The following is a 26884-nucleotide window of genomic DNA, read 5'->3' as shown; positions in this document are numbered from 1 at the left end:
TCATTACCTAAAGCAGAGTTTCCAGGGATGTTTTCTTTGTGGTAGGGTGGAGTGGCAGGATATAGAAAGGTGTTTTTTTTAAGTGCTTGTTTTGATGAAGCTTATCAAGTGCACATAGTATTCCAAATAAATTAGCTTTCTCAGCTCGGTAGGCTGGTTTGATTAGGAAAGCAATTCACACACAAATTAAAACAGCAAACAAGAGTAGAAGGTACAGAAAGAAGGAAGATTTGACTCCAGAATTCCTCCATAGATAGAATTTAGGGACAATCTGATTGGAAATGGGATGGAGAGGAACTATGAGACTTTCCTGAAGCTGTATTCCATAGAAATCATACTGTTTTTTGGCCGGGCACGGTGGCTCACGCCTGTAATCCTAGCACTCTGGGAGGCCAAGGAGGGCAGATTGTTTGAGCTCAGGAGTTCGAGACCAGCCTGAGCAAGAGCGAGATCCTGTCTCTATTAAAAATAGAAAGAAATTATATGGACAGCTAAAATATATATAGAAAAATTAGCCGGGCATGGTGGCACATGCCTGTAGTCCCAGCTACTCGGGAGGCTGAGGCAGGAGGATTGCTTGAGCTCAGGAATTTGAGGTTGCTGTGAGCTAGGCTGACGCCACGGCAATCTAGCCAAGGTGACAGAATGAGACTCTGCCTCAAAAAAAAAAAAAAAAAAAGAAAGAAATCATACTGTTTTTATAGTATTTACTTTTTTGTAACTATAATAACAATAGAAAATTTATTGGTGCTTTTATTTATACTTTACATAAGATTTTTTTCTTTTTTTTTTTAATTTCAGAATTTTACAGGGGTACACAGGTTTTGGTTACATAATTTGCTTTTGTACAGTTTGAGCCAAAGTTGTAAGTGTGCCCTTCACCCAGTGTGCATTGTGCCTGTTAGGTGTGAATTTACCCACATAAGATTTTTTAATGATTGCACAATATCACCAGTGTTGTTTTTATTATTATTTTCATTTGGGTTGGCTCTGTGGGAGGTGTGATGATGCTGATGAAAGTGTTGATGGGGCTAAAGACCTGTCACATCTTGACACTGTCTGAAGAAAATATTTCATAGTCTATCAAGGTATGCATGTCAGCAATCTGTTTTCACCCTATCCCAAAGCACTTCTTAAATCACATTGAACTCTAAAATGTAATAAGAACCACACCGATGTTTCACAATCTCTAAATGTCAGATTAAAATATGAGTGAAGTGTTGTCAAGTCAATAAGAATTTTGACTTGAGTAACTGATATTTTCCCATGGGGCAATGTACACATCTCAGAAGGTGTCAGTGCAGAAAATTCAGCTTTGGGTGGGACTAGCAATTAATTTAAATTAATGCATCTGAACTGAGTGTTTTCTACTTTCAATCACCTCATGAGGCAGAGAAAAGTTAAAGGTTAAAGCCGAAACTTGGCAACAACCCACACATCCTTCAGTGGATAAATGGTTACACAAACTATAGTACATGTATCCCATAGTAGACTACTCAGTCATAAAGAGGAGCAAATTTGATATATGCACCAACTTGGATGGATCTCAAGGACATTATGCCGAAAATGTGAAAGGAAAGCAAGTATCAAAAGGTCACATACTGCACGATTCCATTTATGCAACATAACAGAGATGGAGGACAGATTAATGTTGTCAGGGGTCAGGTTCATGGAGCAGTGGGGGTGGTGGTGGGACTGCTGACTACAAAGTGATAGCACAAGTGAAATGTGTATGGTAATGGACAGTTCTATATCTTTTTTTTTTTTTTTTTTTTGAGGCAGAGTCTCACTCTGTTGCCTGGGCTAGAGTGCCGTGGCGTCAGCCTAGCTCACAGCAACCTCAAACTCCTGGGCTCAAGCAATCCTCCTGCCTCAGCCTCCCGAGTAGCTGGGACTACAGGCATGCGCCACCATGCCCTGGCTAATTTTTTTTTTCTATATACATGACAGTTCTATATCTTAATTGCTTCTGTTATTAAGCTCCTTAAAAGTTATTAGGGAGATAGACTTACACAAACTCTCCAAAAAAGGTAATTCTGGAGCATATAAAAAGTGATTTAGAAGGAGGATCAGTAATTCTGGGGCACGAGGTTCAGGGAAAACTTTTCAGAAATGGTGGTGTTTGGGCCAGACTTTGGAAGATGTGGATAAGCTTCCTATGGTAAGAGAATGGGGAGGTTGGATCAGAGCTGAACAAAGCTCTGGGGGTGAAACACCTGCCTAGTTCTTTGGTTAATGTAACTCAGAAAGGCCATCAATTTGAGCCAGGCTTCATCTCTCTGAAATAGATTACACTGCCTGAAAGAAATTCACCAAACCTCAAAAAGTCAGAATTTACATTTGACGTGAATTTTTATTGATTGAAATTAATGTTATTACTTAACCTTGTTCTAGAAAAAAATAGCAATGGGTTACTTAGGTTTGAAAAACTATAGTAACCTGGTGAGTCTGTTACAAGGTTGTGAGCATGAGTTTCTTGCTTTCGTAAGTGTAAGAAAAATAAGGAGAAACATTGCCAACTTTTCCATAAATTCATATTACAAGTCTGTAGTCAAGTTCCCCATCAATGAAGGATTGCTAGACTCTACGCCACTCGGAAGTGACCTTGATATTTCAGCCGAAATAATGAAACGTATTATAATTGACCTGACTTGCAATCTTCCACTCATCTCAATTTGATGTTAGAATTCATAAGGAAAACCATTTCCCTAGACTCTCCTTTCCTAATTTTGTAAAGTAATTTTGGTCCGGGGTAATACAAATATGACCTTCACCGTAGTATCTCATGTCATTTAGATACCATTTGAGTACATTTATACAAGGATGTGCTGCAGTGTGGCTTTTAGATTGTCAGACTTCCCAGGTTAAAATAATAACCCCTTCACTTGTGTGGTCTTAGACAAATTCCACTTTTATGTCCTGTGACTCAATTTTCTCATCTGTAAAATGAAGATGACCTTAGTACCTATCTCAAAGGGTTGTAAATTTTAAATGAGATATTTTGTGTAGAACTCTCAGCTATGAGAGTTCTAAGTTATCATTAGATAACTCTAAGTTATCATTATTGGGACCTGTGACAGTCAATACATTTGCTACCATATGCAAAGCCAGCCTATATAAAAAAAAGTGGTATTAGTAACAGTGGAGTGTTCTTTTCTTTTGTACTTCTTAGCTTATTAATTTAAAGCAGAAAATCTTAGAGTTTTTAAAAAATATACTTTTAAGTTAAATGTTACATACATTAATAGAAAAATGCACACATTATACATGTATAGCTTGGTAAATTTTTACAAAATGAAAACACTAGCATAACCAGCACCCAGATCTAATATTGGGCCCTTTTTTAGACCCTGGAGGCCTCTTCATGTTCCCTTCAAGTCATGACTTTTCCCCCAGAAGTAACTGCGTTAAGGCTTCTAGTGCCATCAATTAGTTAGCCTATATAAAAATGTATGCTAAAACATGTATTCTTTATCTTTCTTTACTGAATGTCATGTTTGTGATATTTATCTAAGTTTTTGTGTGTTTCATTCATTCTTGTGGCTGTTTTGTATGCCATTGCATGAATATACCATATTTTATTTACGCATTTTGCTGTTGTTGCACATCTGAGTTGTTTCCAGTTTGGACAATAGTGAATAAAGATGCTATGCATACTTTTCTACAAATCTTTTGGTGAACATTCACTTTCATTTCTGTTCCATGTAAACCTAGGAATAAAATTGCAGGGTCTTACTGTATAGATGCATTCACTTTTAGTAGATTCTTCCAGAGATACAATCCAAAGTGCTTGCACTAACTTACATTTGTTGATTTCTGGATCAACAGGAGATAATTTTATCAATTCTGATGTGTATGTGATGATATCACATTGTAGTTTAAATTTACATCTTTCTGATTATTAATAAGGTTTGGTACTTTTCATGTTTATTGTCCATTAGACTATCCTCCCTTTTGCAAATATTTCTTCCATTTTCTATTAATATTATGTTGACTCTCTTTTTAAAAATCAATTCAAATGAATTATTTTACATTATGCATGTTAGTTTTCTGGATACACATGCTACTTCCATTCTATGGCTTGCATTTTACTCTCCCAATCATTCTTTTGATAAACAGAAGCTCTTGATTTTAATGTAGTCCAATTTATTAATTTTTATTTCTGTGACCTATTCAAGACTTTTTTTAAATCCCAAGTTATGAGAATAATTGCCTATGTTATCTTCCAAAAGTGTCATTTTACCATTTGAATTTAGACTTACAATCTTTGATTTCTGTATACATTGTGAGGTAGGAAGTCATGTATAATTTTTAAAAATATGTATATCCAATTGGTCCAGCCCCATTTAATGGAAAGAACACTGTCCCCCACTGTACTGTACTATGTACTTAATATTTAATTACTAATTGATTTTTTTGTATTTCTTAATTAGATATTATTTATCACAATTTCAAGTCAAAGAGAATTGTTTTGTAATTGTCAATTGGCCCTTTTCAGGCAGTCAGATATCAGAACTGCCTTGTGACACAGCAAGCATGTATAAATTGCTTTTTCCTAGTACAAAGTCTTCATTATTTGGAAGATTTTTTTTCTTAAAGGGTACTTATATTATAAATAAATGATTCATATGCATAATTCAGCCAAGAAAATGCATGGATTACATTTGATTTCATGTGTACCTAAAATTAATATTTTAATTATCTTCTTCATCTGTTGTAACAATTATATCATTATTACATAAAATTAAAAAGTATAAAACAAATCTCTTATCATGTTACTATCCTGACACAACTAATTTTATTTTTATATTACTTCAGTTTTTATTATACACAAATATTTTATAAAGTTATATAATTGTTTTAATGCTTGTATATATTTACAATCATTTAGTTCTACCAGTTTTATTTTCTTGTCTTCACATCACATTGTATCATAGGTATTTTTCCATATTACCACATAGTTTTCATAGAGGTTACTATTCCCTACCGATGCATATACACTAAATTGAGGAATACTACTTTTGAGGGAAAAATGGCTCCAGGAGCCAGAAGCTTGTAGATTTACCAGCAGGGCAGGACAGCATTATAGAGCTGATTCCAGATTTTCCAAGGGTCATCTTTTTTGGAGAACACAGCAGGAAGAGATAACCTGGCATCAGATGACTTGATCAGATTTACAAATTTGCCCAGAATCCTGTGTTGGTCACTTCCAATCCATTTTCTAAGCAGCAGTCAAAGTGATATTTCCAAAAATGGTTGGGTTTTATTTAGGTAAAATCCTCTGGTAGCCTCCCATTACTTTTAGGATGAAGGAAGAAACCTTAACATTTAGACACTAGCCTGGTCTCTGCTTCCATCTCTAACTTAATCATTGATTATGCTTCCATTTGTCAGTTTTCGTGGAATATTCAAACACTTCAAAGAAAATTAATCTATAGATGCCATACAATTTATTTTTGCTGCAGTGAGGATGATTTTATCCATTTATTCTATTATGAGTACAATTGACCATTTACCCCTATAGCCAGAGGAAAGATTATAAGAGGAGATTGCTTGCCTAGAAGAATTGAAGGGGACTTTCCTAGACTTCTGATGTTGAAAATACCTAAAGAGGTAGGAATGTCTAGTATATGCCCAGGATAGTCAAGAAACTTTCATAAAGAAGTTATAGGCCCTTTTCTCAATTCCATAGTTTGCTCTGGCAAACCATACAAATAAAAATAAAATGGAGGTTTCCATGTAGGGCCACAAAGGAATCTCGACTGTCCTTTGAAGTGTCAGATATCTATACTTCATGCTATGCACTAAAAATTATAATTTAACTAGATTTATATACCAAATATAGAGTAACAATTTATTTATTTCTTGCCCAATCTACCTCATTGTTTATAATGACCTATAGCTGGCCCCATGCAAAGATGTCTCTAAGCATAAATTACACTAATGCAATTAGCTTGGAAAAGAAACTCTATTGTACATCTCTGTGAACTTTTATAGTCAGTCTGCTTTAAGTGCTGTGCTTAGAACAGCTATTGAAACTAGTGGATTTTCTGCTACTGAAGCCATTCTTACTTCTCATTCAATAAACTTTTAAATATCAGGAGTCCATTAAATAATTAATTTTGTTCTTCAACACTTTTTTCCACGAACATAATTTGTGAGTACCAGCTATGTGCAAGCTGAGAATATGTGCGCCCTGAAACTATGCTTACCCATTGTTGCTGTCCTCTGGGATCTTATCTACCGGGGGAAGAGGAAAAATAAGTTTACAAGAAATTATGATATGGTAGGATTCCATAGAAAATAGACCCCCAAATCTTTGTGGGTTTATATATAGAAATAATACATTGCTAATTATTCCAAGTGTGAACTGGGAGAGTTCTTTTTATGACAGTATTACATTAATAAAGTTCTATTTACTATCTTCAAATGGAAACCCCTAAACAGATTACAAACCACACTGAGGTGCAAAGGTTTTACCTTACTGATTACACTGTGTCTGAGATCAGACGGTAACTGTCCTCAAGAGATTATCATCATTTACCACCATTTCTCCTATTTTAGGAAGAACACAGCAGCAACTTCCCATTCTTTAACTCTTACAGAAGACCTGGCACCACGGATGTTGAATCTAGTTTAGGGAGAGTAGCAAACTTTGCTTGATCCTTTCCACTAGAAAATTAACCTGTTTGTGAATGCCATACAAAAGTCATTGCTATCAGTGGTCACAAGCATGGTTTCAACATCAGCAGACATATTATTGTGTTTATCCATCTTCTCTGTTTCTAAAACGGTTGCATGTTTCAAAGAAATGAATGTCAGAGGTGGGATTTTATGTTACCTAGCAAAGTTAAAAATATTTTCATCTGAAAACTAAAATTCTACATGCTCTTTGAACTGATTGGCTTTTACACTGCAGAGTTGTAGCGATAACTGAATAACAAATTCCATGGGAGCTCTCTAACCTGACCTCCACTTCAGCAGATTCCTATGTTAACCAATGCCGTCCTTTGTTGCTGTAAAACGTATTAATTGATGTCCAATGTCTCTTAAATGTTCATAGCTAGTAGGCTAATTTTGAATAGCCACATCTTTCTTTCCAGTTGAATTATATGCTTACTAAGAATTAGATATTTGTTTTTGAACCTATTTATGCCCATTTTATTTATTGTAATAGTTAACTTATTTAATTGATTTTGGGTAATTTGATAAATATGACTAGAAGAACATATTGCTTGTATGAAAACTACACTGTACTCTTTGAAAACCTCAATAAAACTTAGTTGCTAAAATTTGTGACCAACTTAGTCTAATCTTTGTAAATAAACATTACAAAAATATAGAAGGTTTGCATTTAAAATTGATTCTCCAGTGTTTATAAAGACAACCCATTTTAAAGACACTAAAACTAAAAATTAAGAATGATAAATTATGGATTATTTATTGAAGAATGATTATGTATACAACATCCCAAAGACATTAGACCTACATGCAATTACATGTACTTGATTTAAATTAAAACAAACTATTGAAGGTATGTATGTGAATCACATATTTATGATTCCCTGAAGATCATACACAGTCTTTTTATTAATAATATCTTCATAGAAGGTAAAGGACTTTTCCACGTTTACACCATTCAGGAATACAGGAACTGACAGTAAAACTTCATGCTACTCTTTGAAATCTGTATTAAAACCTGGAATCAATATCTGGCATCTTTTAGAGACTGGAATAAAGTAAGAATTTGGCTATTCCTAGTGCCTTCCTTGCTGGTTTTAAATTAAGCTTTCTGGGAGCTGCTTTAAATGTTACTTGAGTACAAATACAGTAGTATAAATTCTGCTTTAACAATGAAGTCATAATAGCAGATCAGTTTAATTTCTCTTTAGAACAAAACAAGAGGGAATTATTTCTCACATATTATGACTTAAGACTATTGCCTTCTGTCAATGAGCTCTCATACACTATTATCAGACAGCTTTATTAATTTAACTTTGTTTCAAAGGCAGTGGCCTATAGTGAATAATTTTAATAATTGATAATTCAGCTTATCCTAGTCTTTCCTAATTTTGTCTTTTTTTTTTCCTAGCTTGCAACAGTGAAACAAATTCCTGAAATATTTAAATTTTACTAGTTTTCCATTCTGCTGTTTTTTTTCAGGTCTGTTGAGGTGGGCCAGGGCTAATGTTATGGCTTGTTTATAGAGGACCATGATGACTATTGGCCTAATTGTGATTTTAGATAAGCCACAAGGTCCCAGCCCCCCAAATATATTCCTAAGATGTCCACCTTGACAAAGTCTTTCTCTCTAGGCTAGCACTCCCATGCTTATACTCAATCCTTTGAAAAAGAGGATGTGGAGGGGATGTTGTTTATATGAAGCTGATAGATGCATATAGGAATATGAAAGAAAATGTCCTTTTTACTAGTCTCCTAATTGTACATTTATCAGAGAAGCATTTGCTAGATCACATGGATTAAAAAGAGGGCCTAGCCTTGATGCAAGGGATGAGATTCTAAGATTTCAGATACAGACATTTCTTAGAGAAAGAGCAGCACAGTTCAAATAATTCCTAGTTGGAATGCTGAGATAAGGGAACACCTCAGCGACAGCAACAAGGGTGCTGAGGGCCAACCTCACTGTCGATTAGTATTTTTCCTGAAGCCTCTTATGGGCTTGGAAGCAACTTTTAACTGAAAAGTAAGTGCATTGCATTTAGGGATAAGCCTTCATTAAAGCTATGATTTCACTGTACATCCGTCGAGGGGCGTCGAGGCCCCAGACAAAATCAAAGTGGTTCCAATCGGGGAATAGTTTAAAGTAACGAAGATTCCTGATTTGGGGAAGTATCCTGGCCACATCCTGAGGCGTTACAAGGACGTCTTGTCCACCAGCCCAAATAGCAGTAGGCACTTTCATGGCAGACAAGTCATATAGTGGGGGACGACTCTGTGGGAGAGAAAGAAGGAATTTGTAAGAGGTAGCTCCTCATAGCAACAACTGAATTCAAATAAGTAGAAAGGCTGCTAAAAGAGTATCTGCTATGACCATAGCTCTATCAGGTACCTAGGGAAGAAAGCATGCAATGGTCCCTACCTTCAAGATGTTTGCAAAAGAGAGAGCAAAGCAAGATAGATAAATAAACATTTGTATACAAAGTAGGGCATGTTAAATGCCATAAAACACTCCAAAAGTAAAATGGAAGACACAGAAAAAATTATTTTCACCCAGGGATTTCATTTAAAAAAAGGAGTTATTTGAAATGACTCTTGAGAGATAGTTGGATTTTGACAGGCAGAGATGGGTGTGGGTGGGCTTCCCAGGAAGCAGGAAGAGTACACAGGACATGATCAGGAATGGCAAGCTTCCCAATGTACCTGGAGAACAAAACATGTAAAGGAATATAGTAGACTATAAAGTTAGAGGCAGACAGTCAAGGTCTGAATGTAAAGCTAAGGAATTTAGACAGCTTTCAGAAGTTTTGGGGACAAGGCAGGGTCATTTCTCAGAGCTCTGTCTTAGAACAGCTGTGAAGACATCAGCTAATAGGGTAAACGAAAAAGGGGTAGGTTGGAGATAAGTCCTGGAAAAAATCTAGACAAACTATGGATGGTCCATCTTGAATCTATGGGGATATCTAAATTCTCCAAGGAGCTGCCCAGGGAGGCTTGGGTATCGGACAGACGGGGTAGGGTGGGGGGAGGGGATGGGTGTATACCTGCATGATGAGTGCGATGCGCACTGTCTGGGGAATGGACATGCTTGAAGCTCTGACTTGGGGGGATGGGGGGGCATGGGCAATATATATAACCTGAACTTTTGTACCCCCATAATAAGCTGAAATAAAAAAAATAAAAATAAATAAAAAATGTGATACAAAAAAAATAATAAATTCTCCAAGGAAAAAAGAGAGAGTTAGGAAGAATCCTGGGGGAATGCTGACCATTTGAGAGTGGTGGGAGAAAGAGTAGCAAGTGCAGGGGACAAGGGGAGCAATCACAAAAGGAAGGAAAAATCAGAGATCACTGCATCATGGAAGTTCAAGTTAGGGGAGTGAGTTGCAAGAAGATTGTGGTAACTAACATAACACATTTTGAAAGCTGAGAATAGATCACTGAATTTAGCAATTAAAGTCCATGGGTGACTTTATTAAATAGAGTAGCCATAATAGAATGATGAAGACCAAACCTACATTTTCTAAGGTTCAAGAGTGAGTGGAGGAAGCCCTTTTAAATATTAAAAAATGTTGATAAGAACTGAGTGATGGAATGATGACTTGATAGAACAGATGGGTTGAGGGAAGTTTTGTTTGCTCATTTGTCATAAGGAACAGGATAAGGAGCCAGGAGGAGGGGAAGATAAGAGATGGGGTCAAGGGTATGGGACTGGGATAACTTGGAAAGTAAGAGGACCTTCATTTTCTGATAGAAGAAAGAAGACAGAGACATTTTGAGGTAGATAAGAAGAAAGTTAAGAAATTTCATTCATGCAACAAATAGGTATTGAAGGTCCAGTGAGTGCCAGGTACTCTTCCAGGTGAGAAAACACTGGTGAACAAAACAGAAAATTCTACTCATGGACTACACGGGTTAATCCTTTTATACTCAATGAAACATAGAGTGGGAGCAGAGATGGCACTGGGAATTTGAGGAAAGGGCAAACTATTGAGATTAATTTCTCTGGGGAATGTAATAAAAACTGACTTTAAATGACCTTAAATCTCAAATAAACAAACAAAAATCCAGAATTGGCCTAGAGCAGGAAGGACCAGCTAACCACTGCTAACTTCTAAGGACATCGACACTCACATGCTTTAGAATTTGACCATAATGGTCTTATCTGTATAGTGTGTGTGTGTGTGTTGTTTCATTTTCTTATGAATGTAAACAATATATAAATATAACATGTTCATTAAAAATGATGGAAGGAACCAAAAATATACAAAGTCCAGAATGAGAGTCCTTTACTCCTTCACGTCTATCCACTTCCCTTCTCTCCTTTCTTCCTCTCTCTGAAGGTAACCACTTTAACATTTATTGTTTTCTATGTTCTGTATCTTTTCTAAGCCCTTGAAAATATATGCATTTGTATATATACATAGACTGAGGGGCAGGAGAAAACTTTTGTGAGTAATGGAAATGTTCTTTCTAGATTTATGGTTATACAAATGAATATATTTGTCAAAACTCATTGAATTGGACATATGAAATTAGTAAATTTTACTTTATGTAAATCACATCTTAAACTCATTTTTTTAAAAAAGAAAATATACATAGTCTGGCCCCCATAGTTGTCTTAAGGGCTAGCAGAATCATTCCTCTAACAATCCAGTTCATTACTGAGAAATTGACTGGTCTGATTGATTGTTTTGATCCTCAGAAACAACTTAATTGATCTATGTTTGCACTAATAAATAACCAAAAATATGTTAGTCTATGAAAACATTGAAAACATTTAATGTGCTTAGTTCATACTTAGAAGCTAGTTCCCTGACTATGAGAACAGGAAGGTGGTGACAGGATTAATTAAAAGAACAGTGCTAAATGAGTCTATAAATTTTGATGTGTAAAGTTATATGGAAAAAGATACCTTAAGACCCAAGTCTTCAATGTTGGACAATCCTTTTTTTTAACTTTCATGTGGAATTCTAATTTTTTTTGTTGGTATCAAAAAGTATGTATTCATTTACTCTCTCAAGATTTTTTATGAAACAATTTTAATTATTATGCCATCATTAAAAATTGTGTTAAAAGCCCCTCAGTAACATTTATTATCTCTTGCTATAGCTGTAAATGAAATGGCAAGATTAAAAGTTGTACAAAAGCAGTATAATGCTGAAAAGCTGGAATAAATACACCAAAATATTAATACATCTAATTATCTCTGGATGGAGGGATTACAAATTTCCTTTGTATTTGATTCTTTCATATCTAAATTTTCTGCAATAAATACAGATTAAAATTAGAATTTTTTTTAAAAAGCTCTATCAGTGCAATGCCACCAATTTCCAGGTAGGATTCTTCTCTCTCAAATAATTTCTTATAATTTCTCAAAAGCGCCATTCTGGGGTCATTCTGAGTAGCTCACCTGATTGTAGTGACGCATATTTTCGGCTTTACTTCCCCAGTCATAAGCTCTGAATTCATCAGACCTGTAAAGCTGAAATAAAGGTCATTTAGAAAAATAATAATCTGGGTAAGAATCATGAGAATTTATAGAAAATCTTAGAAAAACACTATACACTGGGAAGAAAATAAGACTCCTGATGGCCAGAAAGATAGAAATACCTTTTTTACTATTATTAAAAGTAGGGTCCAACAGAAAGAGAAGCAATGGTTGTTTTTGGTTTGAAGGAAAAGCTAATGGATAACCAAGACTCATTGAAAGGAAGTTAAATCCCAGTTATTTTTCTTTCTGGGGAAGTCTCAGCTCTCCTGAGGCTTCCCTTCTTCACCTCTTGCTTCGGTTCAGGGCCTATTTTATAAGCTCTGATCTAAGATGGAGTTCATCTATGTCACGCACTTGGTCTGTACTGTAAAATCTTTTCTCTTCAAATTCAGGGAAATCAAACCATAAAGACGGCAGGAAAGCCAAACTGGAAGCAATCTGCTAAGCTTCTTAGGGTAGTCCTCTTCACAGGGTCAATCTGTCCTCTTATATGTAATGCAAATAAGGATTGCTATGGCTTCACAAGACCAAGACTCTACCTGTTTTATATGCAGGATGTTCTGCATGGATGTACCAGTGGGAGCATGTGACACGTACACATCCATTCGACTCTAAGGGAAATAAAACCCATGTTACAGCAATAATCACCTAATAAAATAAACTATGCCTTTCAGAAGCAGAGAAAAATTATTCTTAGAATTAATAAACAAATACTGGGGTTTTGAAAATGGTGAGGCAGAATCATTTAGATAAATATGCACTTATGTCAGATACTTATGTGAGTGAACCATGGGCTCACTAGTGGGATGGGTTGCTTGAGAGCAAACTTGCACCAGCTCTGAATCTGTAGAATAGTTTGCTTATTTTTTAAATTTAAATTTAATTTAATTTTTTATTTCAGAATATAGGGGGATACAATTGCTTTGGTCACATAAATTGCCTTTGCACTGTCCAAGTCAAATCTACATGTGTACCCATCCCCCAGACAGCACACACCACACCCATAAGGTGTGAACTTACCACCCATCCCTTCTTCCCCCCTCCCACCTGCCTGATCCCCAATGAATGTTACTTTCATATGTGTACATAAATATTGATTGATTAGTACCAATTTAATTGTAAATACATGTGGTCTTTGTTTTTCCATTCTTGTGATACTTCACTTAGAAGAAATTTACTTATTTTGAAGGAGAAAAAGCAGTAAGAGTCACCACAGAGCAAAGTGACTAGGAAAGGTGCTATGTGCGAGTGTAGGGGGTGGTGTGTGCAGGTGCATCCATGTGCACGGTCACAGGTCAGATCAGAAAACCTGGATTTCAGGCCCTAATGTTGTTAATGATCAGCTTTATGACTTTGGTCAAGTTATTTAACATTTCTGAGTTTCTGTTTTTTTCATTTATTAAATGAACATACAAAAAATCATACTACCAACTTGCCCAGCTCTTGTGGGGGGATAAAATAAAATATTGCAAAAGTAAAACTAAAAGCCAGTTCCTTCCAAAGCTTACTTCAATCTTTGTAAGCATTATAGAAATGAAAATGGTATAGAATAGTTATCATAATTCTATGTCTTAGGATATTATGAATCTGGCCAGGCTTGGTGGCTCACGACTGTAATCCTAGCACTCTGGGAGGTTGAGGCAGGAGGATCACTTGAGGTCAGGAGTTCAAGACCAGCCTGAGCAACCATGAGACTCCAATCTCTACAAACAAATATCATAATTAGCTGGGTGTGGTGGCATGTCCCTGTAGTCCCAACTCCTTAGGAGGCTGAGACAGGAGGATCACCTGAGCCCAGGAGTCTGAGGTTGCAATGAGCTATCATGATGCCATTGCACTCTAGCTCTCTAGCCAGGGCAACAGAGCAAGATTTGTCTCAAAAAAAAAAAAAAAAATCTGTAGATCTGTATAATCTTTACATTGTTTGGGTAGTATGGACATTTTAACAATATTGATTTTTCCAATCCATGAACATGGAATAGCCTTCTTTTTTTGTGTGTGCCCTCTTCAATTTCTTTCATCAATGTTTTACAGTTTTCATTGTGGAGACCTTTTACTTCTGTGGTTAAGTTTATTCCTAGGTATTTTATTTTATTTGTAGCTATTATAAATGGTATTACTTTCCTGGTTTCATTTTTAGATTGTTAACTGTTGGCATATAGAAATGCTACTGATTTTTGTATGTTGATTCTGTGTCCTTCAAATTTACTGAATTTGTTTTTCAGTTTTTCACTTCTAATAGTTTTTTGGTGAAGTCTTTAGGTTTTTCTAAATATAAGATCCTGAGCAAAAAGAACAAAGCTGGAGGCAACATATTATCTGACTTCAAATTCTACTACAAAGCTACTGTAGCCAAAGCAGCATGGTACTGGCATAAAAGCAGACACATAGACCATTGGAACAGAATAGAGAATCCAGAAATAAATCCATACATTTACAGTAAACTTTTTTTCAACAAAGGCATCAAGAACGTGGGAAAGGACAATCTCTTTAATATATGGTGCTGAGAAAACTGGATACCCATATGCAGCAAAATAAAACTAGACCACTATCTCTCACCATATAAAAAAATAAAATAAAGATAGATTAAAGACTTAAATCCAAGACCTGAAACTATGGAACTACTAGAACAAAATATTGGGAAAATATTCCAGGACATTGATCTAGGCAAAGATTTCTTAAGTAAGACCTTAAAAGCACAGGCGATCAAAGCAAAAATGGACCAATAGGATCACATCAGGCTAAAAAGCTTCTGCACAGCAAAGGAAACAATCAACAAAGTAAAGAGACATTATATTGAATGGGTGAACATATTTGCAGTCTACCCATCTGACAAGGGATAAATAACCAAAATACATAAGGAGTGCAAACAACTCAACAGCAAAAACAAAACCAAACAAACAAGAACCCCCAAAACAAAAAACAATAAAATAATTCTATTAAAAATGGGCAAAATATCTGAATAGACATTTTTCAAAAGAAGACATACACATGGTCAACAGGTATATGAACTAATGCTCAACATAATCATCAGAAAAATGCAAATCAAAACTACAATGAGATACCATCTCACCTGTTAAGAAAAGATTTTATCAAAAAGATAGTCAATAATGGACACTGGCAAGGATGTGGAGAAAGGAGAACCCTCGTACACTGTTGGTGGAATGTAAATTAGTGCATCCACTATGGAGAAGAGTGTGGAGGTTCTTTGAAAAACTGAAATAGAACTCCTGTATGACCCAGCAATCTCATTGCTGAATGTACACCCAGAAGAAAGGAAATCAGCATATGGAAGAGATAGCCATACTCTCTTGCTTATTACAGCACTATTCACAATAGCCAAGATATGGAATCAACCTAAATGTCCATCAACAGATAAATGGTTAATGTGGTACATATACATAATAGAATATTATTCAATCATAAAAAAGAATGAAGTCCTGTCATTGGTAACAACATGGATGGAACTGGAAGACATTATTTTAAGTGAAATAAGCCAGGCACAAAAAGACAAATATCACAAGTTTTCACTCATATGTGGGCAGTAAAAATGAAAACAATTGAGCTCATGAGATAGAGAGTAGAATGATGGTTACCAGAGGCTGGTAAGAGTATTGGGGAAAGGGTGATTGGTTAATGGATGCAAAAATATAGTTAGATAGAAGAAATAAGACCTAGTGTTTGATAGCACAATAAAGCAACTATAGGTAACAATAATTTATTGTATATTTCAAAATAACTAGAATAGTGGAATTGGAAGCTTCCTAACACAAAAAAAAGATAAATGCTTGAGGTGGTGGATATCCCAATTACTCTGATTCGATCATTACACATTGTATGCTTGCATCAAAATATCACATGTACCCCATAAAAATGTACAGCTATTATGTACCCATAAAATATTTTTTAAAAAATAGCAAAAAAAAATCTGCCTCTAAGCATTTGGAATACCATATAAATTCATACAGTGTAATAGACATATCAAAATGAATCAAAGGAAAGTTAACATTTCTTGAGGTATCAAATGGCCCCATAGTTATTATACATACCATATTCATATTTTTCTTGTTGTATCCAGCCCATAAGGACAAAAATTCACTACATATCAGCCAGAGTATTTTATTGTTGCAGATTTTGGTAGAAGGTATTTTTTTTTTCTTATCTTCTATAAGGACACCTTTGGTACCAAAAAAAGCCTGCAAAAGTAAACAATAATTACCTTTTCAAGAACCATTTTCAGACCTCTTGACATTCCCTTCATTCCAGGAATGAGTCATACTTGGGGATCCATTTGTATTTATATTTGCTATTTCAGCCAAGGAGACCAAATCATTCTGAAGAAGTGTTTTAGGAATCTATCTCCACATGAGAAAGATCATTAAACATTATTTATAAGGAGATTGCAATAAGAGCCCTCAACCCCAAATTCACTTCTCCATGGTGAAGCTTCCCTGAATTCTGCCCAATAAGTGATTGCCAATATTTATTTCTCATTTATTGGTAAGAAAGGTGGAATAGTTTCTTTTTAAGGTCAAATATTACCCTGAATAGGAAGGGAAAACAGTTTTCCACATTAGCCATGGGCACATTGCATTGGCTTTCTAGTACTGTCCCGGGTTAGCCAGCTCTTAGGTTGGAAAGTAAAGAATGGTGAATCAAAGGGAGGGTGACACTGGACAGAAAAGATACAATGATGTCCTGAAGGCAGCAATATTAAAACTTCTAGGACTTTGGAAAGTATGCATCAGCAGGGATTTCTGGCAAGGTCTTGGAGCTTCTGAGGACAACTGATAGCAGGGAGGAACAGGGGATAGGACTTAACATGGCAGGAATGATGACAGTGGGAATTGTGAAACAGAGAAGACAATAGCATTATTTGTCTCACAGCTGATCTATGTAGGAAGAGCAACACATACAAAACCAGTGTATTTACCGATAGGTGTATCCACCTCTCAATTTAATTTCACAAATTAGTTTGCTCAACCCCACCCATATGTACAAAATATTCAAAACTAACTGATGACAACACATTTTTAAAACAGAAATAGGGAAGTTCTTGAATAGGGAAGTTACATCACTGTGCTCACAGTAAACAATACAATACAATTGGTATCAAACCAGTCATTAGGCCCTATGGAAATTCTTGTATTAGTTAAAAAATAATAGTTTTTCCATTCCTACTACTCCACCTCAAATAGAGACCTCATTTTCTTACATATGAATTATTGTGGTATCCTAACTGGTCTCTTTGACTTCATTTTGGCCAAATCTATTTTATCCATCACCCCAAACTCAAAGGGCAATCTTGGTGAAAATACTACACTCGTTGTGGCAATGACCTTTGCAGAGAAACAAAAGCAAACAGAAAAACAAGACCAAAACAACTCTTTGATGGATAAAATTTCAAATCCACAATTGACAATCAAATCACTTTTTTGACTCTTGAAAAATAAACAATAAATATTGAATACTTGAGCTGTAAGACATTTGGGCTTTGGAATCCTAGCTTTAGTAAATTACAGCAAGCTCTCATTTGGGAACAAGTATATCCTCAGGTAAATTTTGTCAAAAGGAGGAGCCTACCTTGAGTATGGAATTTGGAAGTAGAAAAAGATTGGTAAAAATGCCTGTGGGATATTTGAATGAGATCACAGGACCCAAGGCAAAATTCATTTTGATTCTTTGTGCCAGTTCAGGCATGGTGGAAAAGGCTACAAACCCTGAGAAAACAGGAGACAAGACAATCTTGTAAAAATTAGAAATACATAAGCAATGTTTCTATTAATAAAAGTGGGGTTCTGCTTAGTCATTTTTGTCCTTCTATTGTGATGATCTTGAGGATGAATTGGAAAATTCTTCTGAGTTATTCTGCAAAGTTAATCTGCCTTTAGTCCTCTCTATTCCCAAGCCCCCAATCTTCTCTTATTCTAGTGAAGGACAGCTTAACTGGGTTGGGGGGAATGGAGTAGCTGACGGGGGAAAGGTGAGGAGTGGGCTGATAGAGCAGCTACTGCTGGGTGAACTGAAGGCAGCTTCGCTTCCCAAGCATGGGGTAAATGCTGGCAATATTCTCATTCACCTCCAACTCTGAGAGGCCAGAATGAGTCACAGAACTTCCAGAAGTAAATAATCAGTTCAAAGGAGGTAAATTAATTTCTTTCTATAGTATCATGCAGTTATTCCACAGGTTTTCTTTCTCAGAGGGGAATGAGATTTTACTGCTCCCAGTGGCTTGCTAGCTGCTTGCCAACCTCCCAGACTTTTCCTTACTTCCAAGAAGGAAGGGGCTTTCCCTGGATCCACTGTGGTCCCAGGAAGGACCAGTTGTTTCCATTTGTTCTGCTGTTTGAACAGTGACATTGCCCCCTTTTACAGCCCTATGAGGAGAAGGGTGGAGATCGGCAGTGTGTGTGCGTGTGTGTGTGTGTGTGTGTGTCCTGAAATGCTTGTTGAAATGTTAAAACTGTCTGCCAGAAACAGAGGAACTGAAATAATTGTCTGAGTATCTGATGCAAAGACTTGAACCAGGCATAATACTGCCCCCCAGAAACTGTCTGGAAATGCGTGAAGGTGAGTTTTTTGGTGGCCACGCAGACTGGAGAGCCCTTTTGACATTTAGTGGGCTGGGGCCTGAATTGCTAAATGTCCTACAAACAGTGGGTCCTTCCCACGTAACAAAAATTGCTCTGTCCAAAGGGCAAATAGTGCTTATTAAAATATGTCGTGCACTAAATGTAACATAGAGCACTGATGATCAAATTCTCCATGTTTTCTTTGTAGATCAGAGCATATCTAAGTCTTACCCACTTTTCCAGACCCAACTCAGGTCATTCCTTCTCTATACAGTTTCTCCACAGTGCTCACATACCCCAGTAGTGACTCAGACTAACCTGGTTTGAATCTGTTTGCTCTTCTATGAGATGGAGACAATACTAGTAGGGTTGTTCTGAAGATTAGAGGGAGATATTGTGGGAAAGGTCCTGAACATGGAGCCCTATACATAATGAATGTTCAATAAGTGTTAGATATTATAGTATAATTATTTGTTTACTAGTGGCATCTTTTGATCTTCTGTTAGCTCTCCGATATTCTTTTAGGATAATATACTCTCTGAGGTTCACTGTCTGTTCCAAGCTTTTAAAATGCCTATCAACATAAAGTATAATCAATATATGTTTGTTGATGATGATAATGAAAATATTATAAGAATATTGATTTCTTGCACAGTTTTACCCAATCTAAAATATTGTGTGTTCATAATCACTTATTCTCTTAAAATTAGAAACTTTAGTAGAATATCAATACTAAATTCAAATTTTTGTTAGTATGGATCTCTTTAAACTTTTATTTGTAACTAGATTATTGATTTCTTTCTAAAATATCTAGATGATCATTAAGAAGCTGATTGTGAATTTCAAAAATTAAAAAAATTTCTACCTAGTGCTTACATTTAATTGCTATTTCATAAATATTAAATCTTATGTTAAATAGATAAGCCCAGCTGATTTATTGTAGTAAGCTTTTGTGCTTCAACCCACAAGGAAATATAACCATATCTTTTTGTTTTGTTCAAATATACATATAATATCCCCCTTTTTATTTTTTTAAAATCCCATTTGGGTTGTGAGAAAGATACGATTTATGTGTATTTATCATTCTTCAAGGATATTTCATAGCATTAGGCTTTACTTATTCAGCTTAGAGGGAATCTAGACATTAACTCTTCAGAATTACTTCTTAGGATTTGGGACACATGTTATTCCTGGGAAATTACATCACCATTACAAATATGCCATGGCTACCAGAGATGGAGAAAACGTTTGCCTTATATACAGTCTCCGGATTGTGGGTTCACAGCTGCTTAGGGTTATTCCAAGCATAGGACAGAGAATTAACGGCACTATAAATAGTAGTTCCTCTATTCCAATGTTAAGGTAGACTCCCATAAGACTCCAGTAACATTGATACTTGTAAACAAACATACCTATTGTAGTACCAAGTGAATGTCCAATAAAATACAACTTCTCCTGACCAGTTTTATTTACAATGAAGTCTATTATTCCTGGGAGATCATATTTGGCCATTTCATCAAAACTGCAAAATAAAACAGGGGCTTATAAATACTTGGAAGCGTAAGTTGAAAGCTCAGAGCACTTGCTTGCTTCCTTTTATACACAAAATTCTGCATGGTTTTTTCTTCTGGGTGTATTTCATTATTTATCCAATTGAATGTAGTCTACTGTAGCTTTTTTTTCCTACAAATATATATTTTTCTTCCTAGTAACAGGAACAATTTCAAGACTTGTGTATGCTTTCTGAAGTTCAGCCTGATTATCCCTCCTCTTCACCCCTTCTCTTCCTTCTCTTTGCCTTCCTTTTCCCTATGAAGTTTGCATGCTTCTACTTCTGACTCCCCTGTGGGACTTCACAACTCTCAGGGTCATTTAATACCCATCTTTGGAAAAAGGACTGTTGTAAATCATGATTCTACCATTTACCAGCTGAGTACCTTTTGATAAGTTACTTAAATGCTCTGTGATTTACAGGGCTGCTATAGGAGTTGGATGGTATGAAAGAAATGACTCTGGCTGCCAGTAGGCACTCAATACGATGTTGCTATGATTAATATTTCTGTCCATGTGGATATATATTCAATATATACTGATATCCTATAGTATTGGTTTAGCCAGCATTAATATAGGAGATCAAAAAGACCTATGTAACATTTAGGCAAATCAGGTACCCTATGAGCCAGAGGCCTTTTTATTAAAAGAACATGTGGGGAAATCTCTAGATTGGTTCTCCCAAGTATAAAAGATAAAATGTTGTGATGCCTTAAAGTAAGCAAGCTCCAAGCTCCCAGTCAAGGACTGGTGCCACAAAGTATTTCCTGACACTCGCTCCTGGCCTGAGAGCTCTGACTCTACCAATTTGTTCTATGCCTTCTTTCCTCTCAACCTTTCAGTTGCTGAATATTTTATTAATGTGATAGGAATGTACACTCTGTTCTAGCAGGAGGCTTGCAAAACAACAGGGAGCTTAGGCTCAAAGAAAGAAAGTCTACTGTAGGCACCCCCCTGTCTCCTGGTAACAGCAGAAAACACATTCATTAAAAAAACTGTCATGGGCCAGATGCGGTGGCTCACACCTGTAGTCCTAGCACTCTGGGAAGCCGAGAGGGGAGGATCCATTGAGCTCAGGAGCTCAAGACCAGACTGAGCAAGAACAAGGCCCAATCTCTACTAAAAATAGAAAAAAATAGCTAGGCAACTAAAAACAGAAAAAATAGCCAGGCATGGTCACACATGCCTGTAGTCCCAGCTACTCGGGAGGCTGAGGCCAGAGGATCATTTGAGCCCAGGAGTTTGAGGTTGCTATGAGCTAGGCTGATGCCATGGCACTCTAGCCAGGGTGACAGAGTGAGACTCTGTCTCAAAAGGAAACAAACAAACAAAAGACAGTCAACATATCAAAAGATTCTTCTTCCTTTCCCATTAACAAGGTTTTAGAAATGTCATATTGGAGTTTTCCTGAAAATAATATTCTGTAAAATCTCAACCACAGTTTCTCTAAATAAATACAGTACTGCTACACATCACCTTTGCAAAATTGATTGACTTTCCAGGAGAAAAGACTTGTAAAATTATCACTAAAATGAATATAAGCTTCGTGAGGACAGAGATTTGGTGTGTTCACTGTTTGAACGTTCAGCGCCTAGGACAGTACATACAGTAGGCACTCAAACATTGGCTGAATGAATGCATGCATTAGTCATAGGAATTTCTTGAGCTATCACTTGGGACATATTTAAAATACTTAGAATCAGATGTTAAAATGATCTGGTTAAAACAGCATAATTTGCTGTGGGACAATCAGTGAAAATCAAAACTTCTTGCTGTTTCTCTCCTTTGAGATGTTGGCAGAAACTATAAGGAGCTATGTTACTTCAAGTGTCAAAGATTATTATGACTATCATTCACATTATTATATTTAAAAAAAATTACCTCCAACTTTCCTCTTAAATCCTTAGCTAGAGTTTACCTAAAGGCCCAGAATTTCTCTTCAGTCTCCGAGAGTGTTTTGTGTCTTCTTGACCAAGTATTCCCTCGACTGTTTCCCATCCATACATCGTAACCTGCATCTGCTAGAAGGAATCCAAGGCTTCCACTGGCAAAATTCTCAAGCCAGTAGGCATTGTCTCCAAACAGGGCATGCTGCATGTACACAACTGGCCGGGGACCTGGGGACAGGGCATGAAGAGAGAGAAAGAGAGAGAGAGAGATATGTTTACGATAAATAATGTCAGAAACATCATAGAAATACACACACACACAAGGTAAAAAGCAAAACCGGTATTCATCTCTGCCTTGTCATTAGTGTAAAGCATTATAATCATATAACTTCAGTTTCTTGAGCACATACTTTGTACCTGGTGCTATGCTGACTGATTTACATGTACAATCTTATTAAATTCTTACAATAACGCTATAAAGTAGCTGTTATTTTGAGAATCCTCATTTTACAGATGTGGAAACCAAGCCTTAATGTAGTTAGGTAACTTTTCAAGAGGGTCACCCAGGTAAAAAGTTACAAAGCAAAGACTCAAACCTGGTTTTGTTTCATGTCAAAGCATGTGCTTGTAACTGCTCTGCTCTGTGTATTCATACATATCTCCCATGTGTGGCTTACAAAGATGTGGAATTTATCATGTTACTGGAGTCCCTGTAAATCTTCCAGGTAGGAAGAGGAGGTGAGTGTAAATGGACACTGATCAGTTCTTACCAACTTCCAACCAAATCCCCAGCCCCTGCTCAGTGGAGAGCATTTGAGAACGATTATACAATAGTATAATCAGCTCAACATCCCTCTGCCAACTCCCAGATTCCCAAGGGGGAGAGTATTTAGAGAGATGAGAAGAACCAGGGTTGAAAGTACAGAAAAGACACCATAATTTAATGGCTAAGAGCACAGGCTCTAGAGCCAGGCTTCCCGGATTTAAATTCTGGTTCTGTCATTTACTATGTGTGTGACTTTCAGCCTGTTACATAACCTGTTGTGCCTCAGTGGCATCATCTGTAAAATGGTAACTATTCATGGTATCCACCTCATGGTGCTGCTGGTAGGTTTAACTGATTTAAAGTGTATAGAACAATATATATATTAAATGATTTTTATTTCCAAATTTTTCCAAAATTCCCTCTCCTTAAGCAAAATCTTTCCCATAAAATTTTCTCCATTTGTATGTCACAGCTTCCTCTCCCCCATGCCTGGGATTACCAGATTTAGCAAAAAATAAAACCGAAAATAAACAAAAAGACACAGTATGCTCTAGGGAATTTGAATTTAAGCTAAACAGTGAATACCTTTTTAATATAACTTAAAATGAGACTTACATGAAAAATAATTGTTGTTGATCTAACATTCAAATTTAACTGGATATCCCAAAATTTAAATGGTGAGGCTATCCATGTTCCACCCTCATTTTTCCTTTCCAAACTCTTGAATTACAAATTTCTTTCTTAGAAGGGGAGAATGTCGAACAACATGACTTTATCTGCTACTGAATGTGGATGGTGGGACAGAAGATACGAAGTGAACATGATAAGCAGCTGCTAATAAATGATTTGTCATTGAGACTTTGCAGATATTTTGTTTATTCTTACATTTCCCTCCTCAGAGGCTTTGCGGTTATATCTCCCCTTTTAAAGAATATCATTCCCCTGCTTTTGCATGGCTGGATCTTCATTCTAGATTTCAGGCCTTATGAATACCACGTTCTTTCATTCCATAAACTCTTAGGTCAAAGTGTATGTGGATGTTAAGGTTTTCAACCCTGGAAAAAGTTTCAGAAATGCTACTGTCATTTAACTTGATTGTTCATCCTGCAGAGGGAGGACCCTTGATGTTAGTGGGAGCAGGGAAGAGGTTTTTGAGGTACCCCACAGTCAACGACGTGCAATCTAGCAAATCTCCTTCCAGCAGTGAAGAGACCCATTTTCCTGGGACATGGCAATTTTCCACATGAGAACTCAGTAACGAGCTAGCCAAATGTAGGCTCCACCTTTCAATTTATACCCTAACAAGCAAGTCTGGTTGTAGTCAGCAAGATCAGTCTTGCCCATTGTATTTTTATCTTGCCTGTTTTAAGAGAATTATCAGGAAAAGAATACAGTTCCCTTTTAACCACTTATAGACTAACGCAATAAATCAAAGCAATTTTGATAAACCAGTCACACTCTTGATGAATATCCAACACTAAATTTCTGTCACATGCAGTCCTCCTTCTCAGGAGAGACATGTCTTGTACCTGTGCTCCCAGCATGTTTTTGCCCGTAGGGGATTCTGTTGACAAGTAGTATGTACCCATCTGCAGTGGTGACATCATACTCTTCGCTGGGATAGCCATTGTAGGTAATGATTTCACTCTGCCCATTGAAAAGACAGGCATTAGCTGAACTTTTTCTCTGCAGGATACCAAAAGAAACTAAAAGAAAGCATCTAGTGTGTGCTTATTAGGGTGAATTATCTGAAATCTATACTCCCAGGTAATTGTGAAATTAATTTACTACATAAAGTTTTGATAAAAAATAAGTAGAATGTTAGAAAATATCTACGATTTTCAAACTATTGGCAAATATTTTGGAGTGTAGGAAGAAAATTTAGCATTAACCCATTCTTTCTGACAAAGCTATATTCTCAAGTCAAATGTCTTTTGAGATCCCTCTTGGTTTAAAGGTAACAAAACTATAGACCTTCTACTATAGTAGAAGGCAGTCATATATATCATACAAATTAATATTCTTAAAATATAAATTCAAAAGAGGAGGTGATACATATATAAAACACAATTCTTGTTTTCATTACTATAATAGAAAATATTAGTTATTCAGCCAAACGAGAAGATCTACCTAGCTTGACTCTTGTAGAGATGTTAAAAACATCTACATTTTACATGTTTTCTTATCAGAGATTTTCTGTTATAATAGGACCTTTGATCTCACAACCTATTAATCCTGCTTTCTTTGATGGTCTTTGAAATTTTCTAGTACTTACAATATTCATCCACACTTCAGGATTTACTTCATTTTCCAAGTCAAAGAATCTACCAGCATTCAAAGTTCCACAAATCAAACAGGTTGTTGTTAAAAACAGCCACATCATAGAACTGCTGGGCATAAAAAAATTTAATATCCGTAGATTAATTTTACCTGTCATTGTTGATTAATGAAATAGTGCCCTAATGAAAGCTTGAATAACACCATAAGAAAGCTGATAATGTATGAAAGGGAATAAATACAGTGAACTAACTTGGAGCACTGCTACTCTATTTTTTCACACAAAAATTATCTTGACATAGTCTAATTCTTGAAATGAATTTAATCAAACATGAAGGGCTTTTTTTCATCTTATTTTAATCAAAGTTCAATTCTTATAAGTCTTTGTTCACCTGTGAGTTACCAGAATACCTAGGGGTTCAGAGGACAAGTTTCCATACCGTGGCAAAGTGAAAAGTGGAGTTATCCCCTAGTCTAGCCCCGCATCCCATAAAGGAAACAAGAACAATGAACAAATGAAGTTTCAACCAAACAAACAAGCTTATGATCAGTTTCCAGTGATGTAACTATTTCTCATGTGGACACTTAAAGGCAAATTTTGCATATTTCAATGTGCAGTCTCACTTCCTTGCTGTGGTTTAAAAGCATCTCTCTTCAAAGGCCAGCTGACACGGTAACAGTATAGCATGCTCATCATATGAGTGCTGCAGTCAAATGGCCTGAACTTGAAGTCCAGCCTTACTGCAGAAGATGTCTGACCTCGGGCAAGGTATTTAGTAGCTTTATCTCTTGACTTCCTTGTAAGTAAAATTAGGAAAGTAACGCAACCTACCTCATAGGTTTATAGCGAGGATTAAGTGACATAATATATATAACACATTCAGTATGGTGTAAGTTCTTAATAAATGCTCTCACTATTTTTCTTATTCTAAGAATGAGCAAGAGAGTAATATCAGAAAGGCTTCACTTTAACAAACTAATCTCTGACTTTTGAAATACAGAGTTTCCCTTTGAAGCTAAGTAGCTTTCCATGCATTTCCTATCTGGCTGAAAATAATTTATATCTGTTAACGTTATATGATTTTAAAAATTGTAAGAAAGTAATAATAGCCAATATCTTTTGAGTACTTACCTTATGCAAGGCATTGTCCTAAATAGTTCATATATGTTATTTAAACTTCAAAAAACCCCTTGAAGTTGGTACTATTATTATCCTCATTTAATCTATGAAAAAACAAAGGTTTAGAGAAATTTAAGATGTTCTTAAGGTCACAGAGCGAACAGTTGACAACAGATCTAGGATGGGCACTCAGGCAGCCTCACTGCAGAGTTCTTACACCTGGCCGCCACCCCAGTTGTGATAAATCTCCATCTTACCTAGTTAGGTGAGCTTTTCTTGCTCCCAAGGCTCCTTATTGATTAGGAACTTCTGAACTTTTGCTTTTGATATCAGGCTGAAGAGTGAGACATGGTTATAGTGACAGTTAGAAGCTAGAGAGATGAGAAACAGGAAGCTTATGAAGATGAGTAAACCTTAGATTGAGGCACACACCCAAGGCGTCTCCCTGACATGCCAAATGCCATGATGCACTTGCAGGTTGGGAAATAGTGGTCTGCATGGTGCCAAATAACCAGTTTGACTGAATCCTTCATGTTT

General features: G+C 36.2%; 2 protein-coding genes across 2 annotated transcripts in view; both read right to left on the bottom strand.

Moving 5' to 3' along the window:
* STAMBPL1 (STAM binding protein like 1) overlaps window positions 1–26884 on the bottom strand; it is a 229168-nt gene that overhangs the window by 134329 nt on the left and 67955 nt on the right. The window lies entirely within an intron of this gene.
* On the bottom strand, window positions 8720–25348 carry LIPN (lipase family member N). The gene is made up of 9 exons (XM_069460171.1): window positions 25226–25348; window positions 24480–24597; window positions 22214–22412; window positions 20157–20266; window positions 17756–17892; window positions 16222–16368; window positions 12712–12783; window positions 12092–12163; window positions 8720–8953 (listed from the first exon to the last, which is right to left on the bottom strand). The coding sequence occupies exons 1-9, from the start codon at window positions 25346–25348 to the stop codon at window positions 8720–8722; spliced, it is 1212 nt and encodes a 403-aa protein (XP_069316272.1).

This window comes from Eulemur rufifrons, chromosome 28, assembly GCF_041146395.1.
Source record: "Eulemur rufifrons isolate Redbay chromosome 28, OSU_ERuf_1, whole genome shotgun sequence".
NCBI classification, from domain to species: Eukaryota; Metazoa; Chordata; class Mammalia; order Primates; family Lemuridae; genus Eulemur; species Eulemur rufifrons.
The sequence above is the reverse complement of the archived record's forward strand: the minus strand, read 5'-3'. Positions and strand labels throughout refer to the sequence as shown.

Coding starts and splice junctions, on each gene's coding strand:
- LIPN (XM_069460171.1), bottom strand. CDS start 25,348: ATGCCCAGCAGTTCTATGATGTGGCTGTTTTTAACAACAACCTGTTTG. Junction 17,893..20,156: donor TTCACTTGGTACTACAATAG/GTATGTTTGTTT, acceptor CTGTTTTCTCAG/GGTTTGTAGCCTTTTCCACC. Junction 12,784..16,221: donor ACAAGAAAAATATGAATATG/GTATGTATAATA, acceptor TATTTCCCTTAG/AGTCGAATGGATGTGTACGT.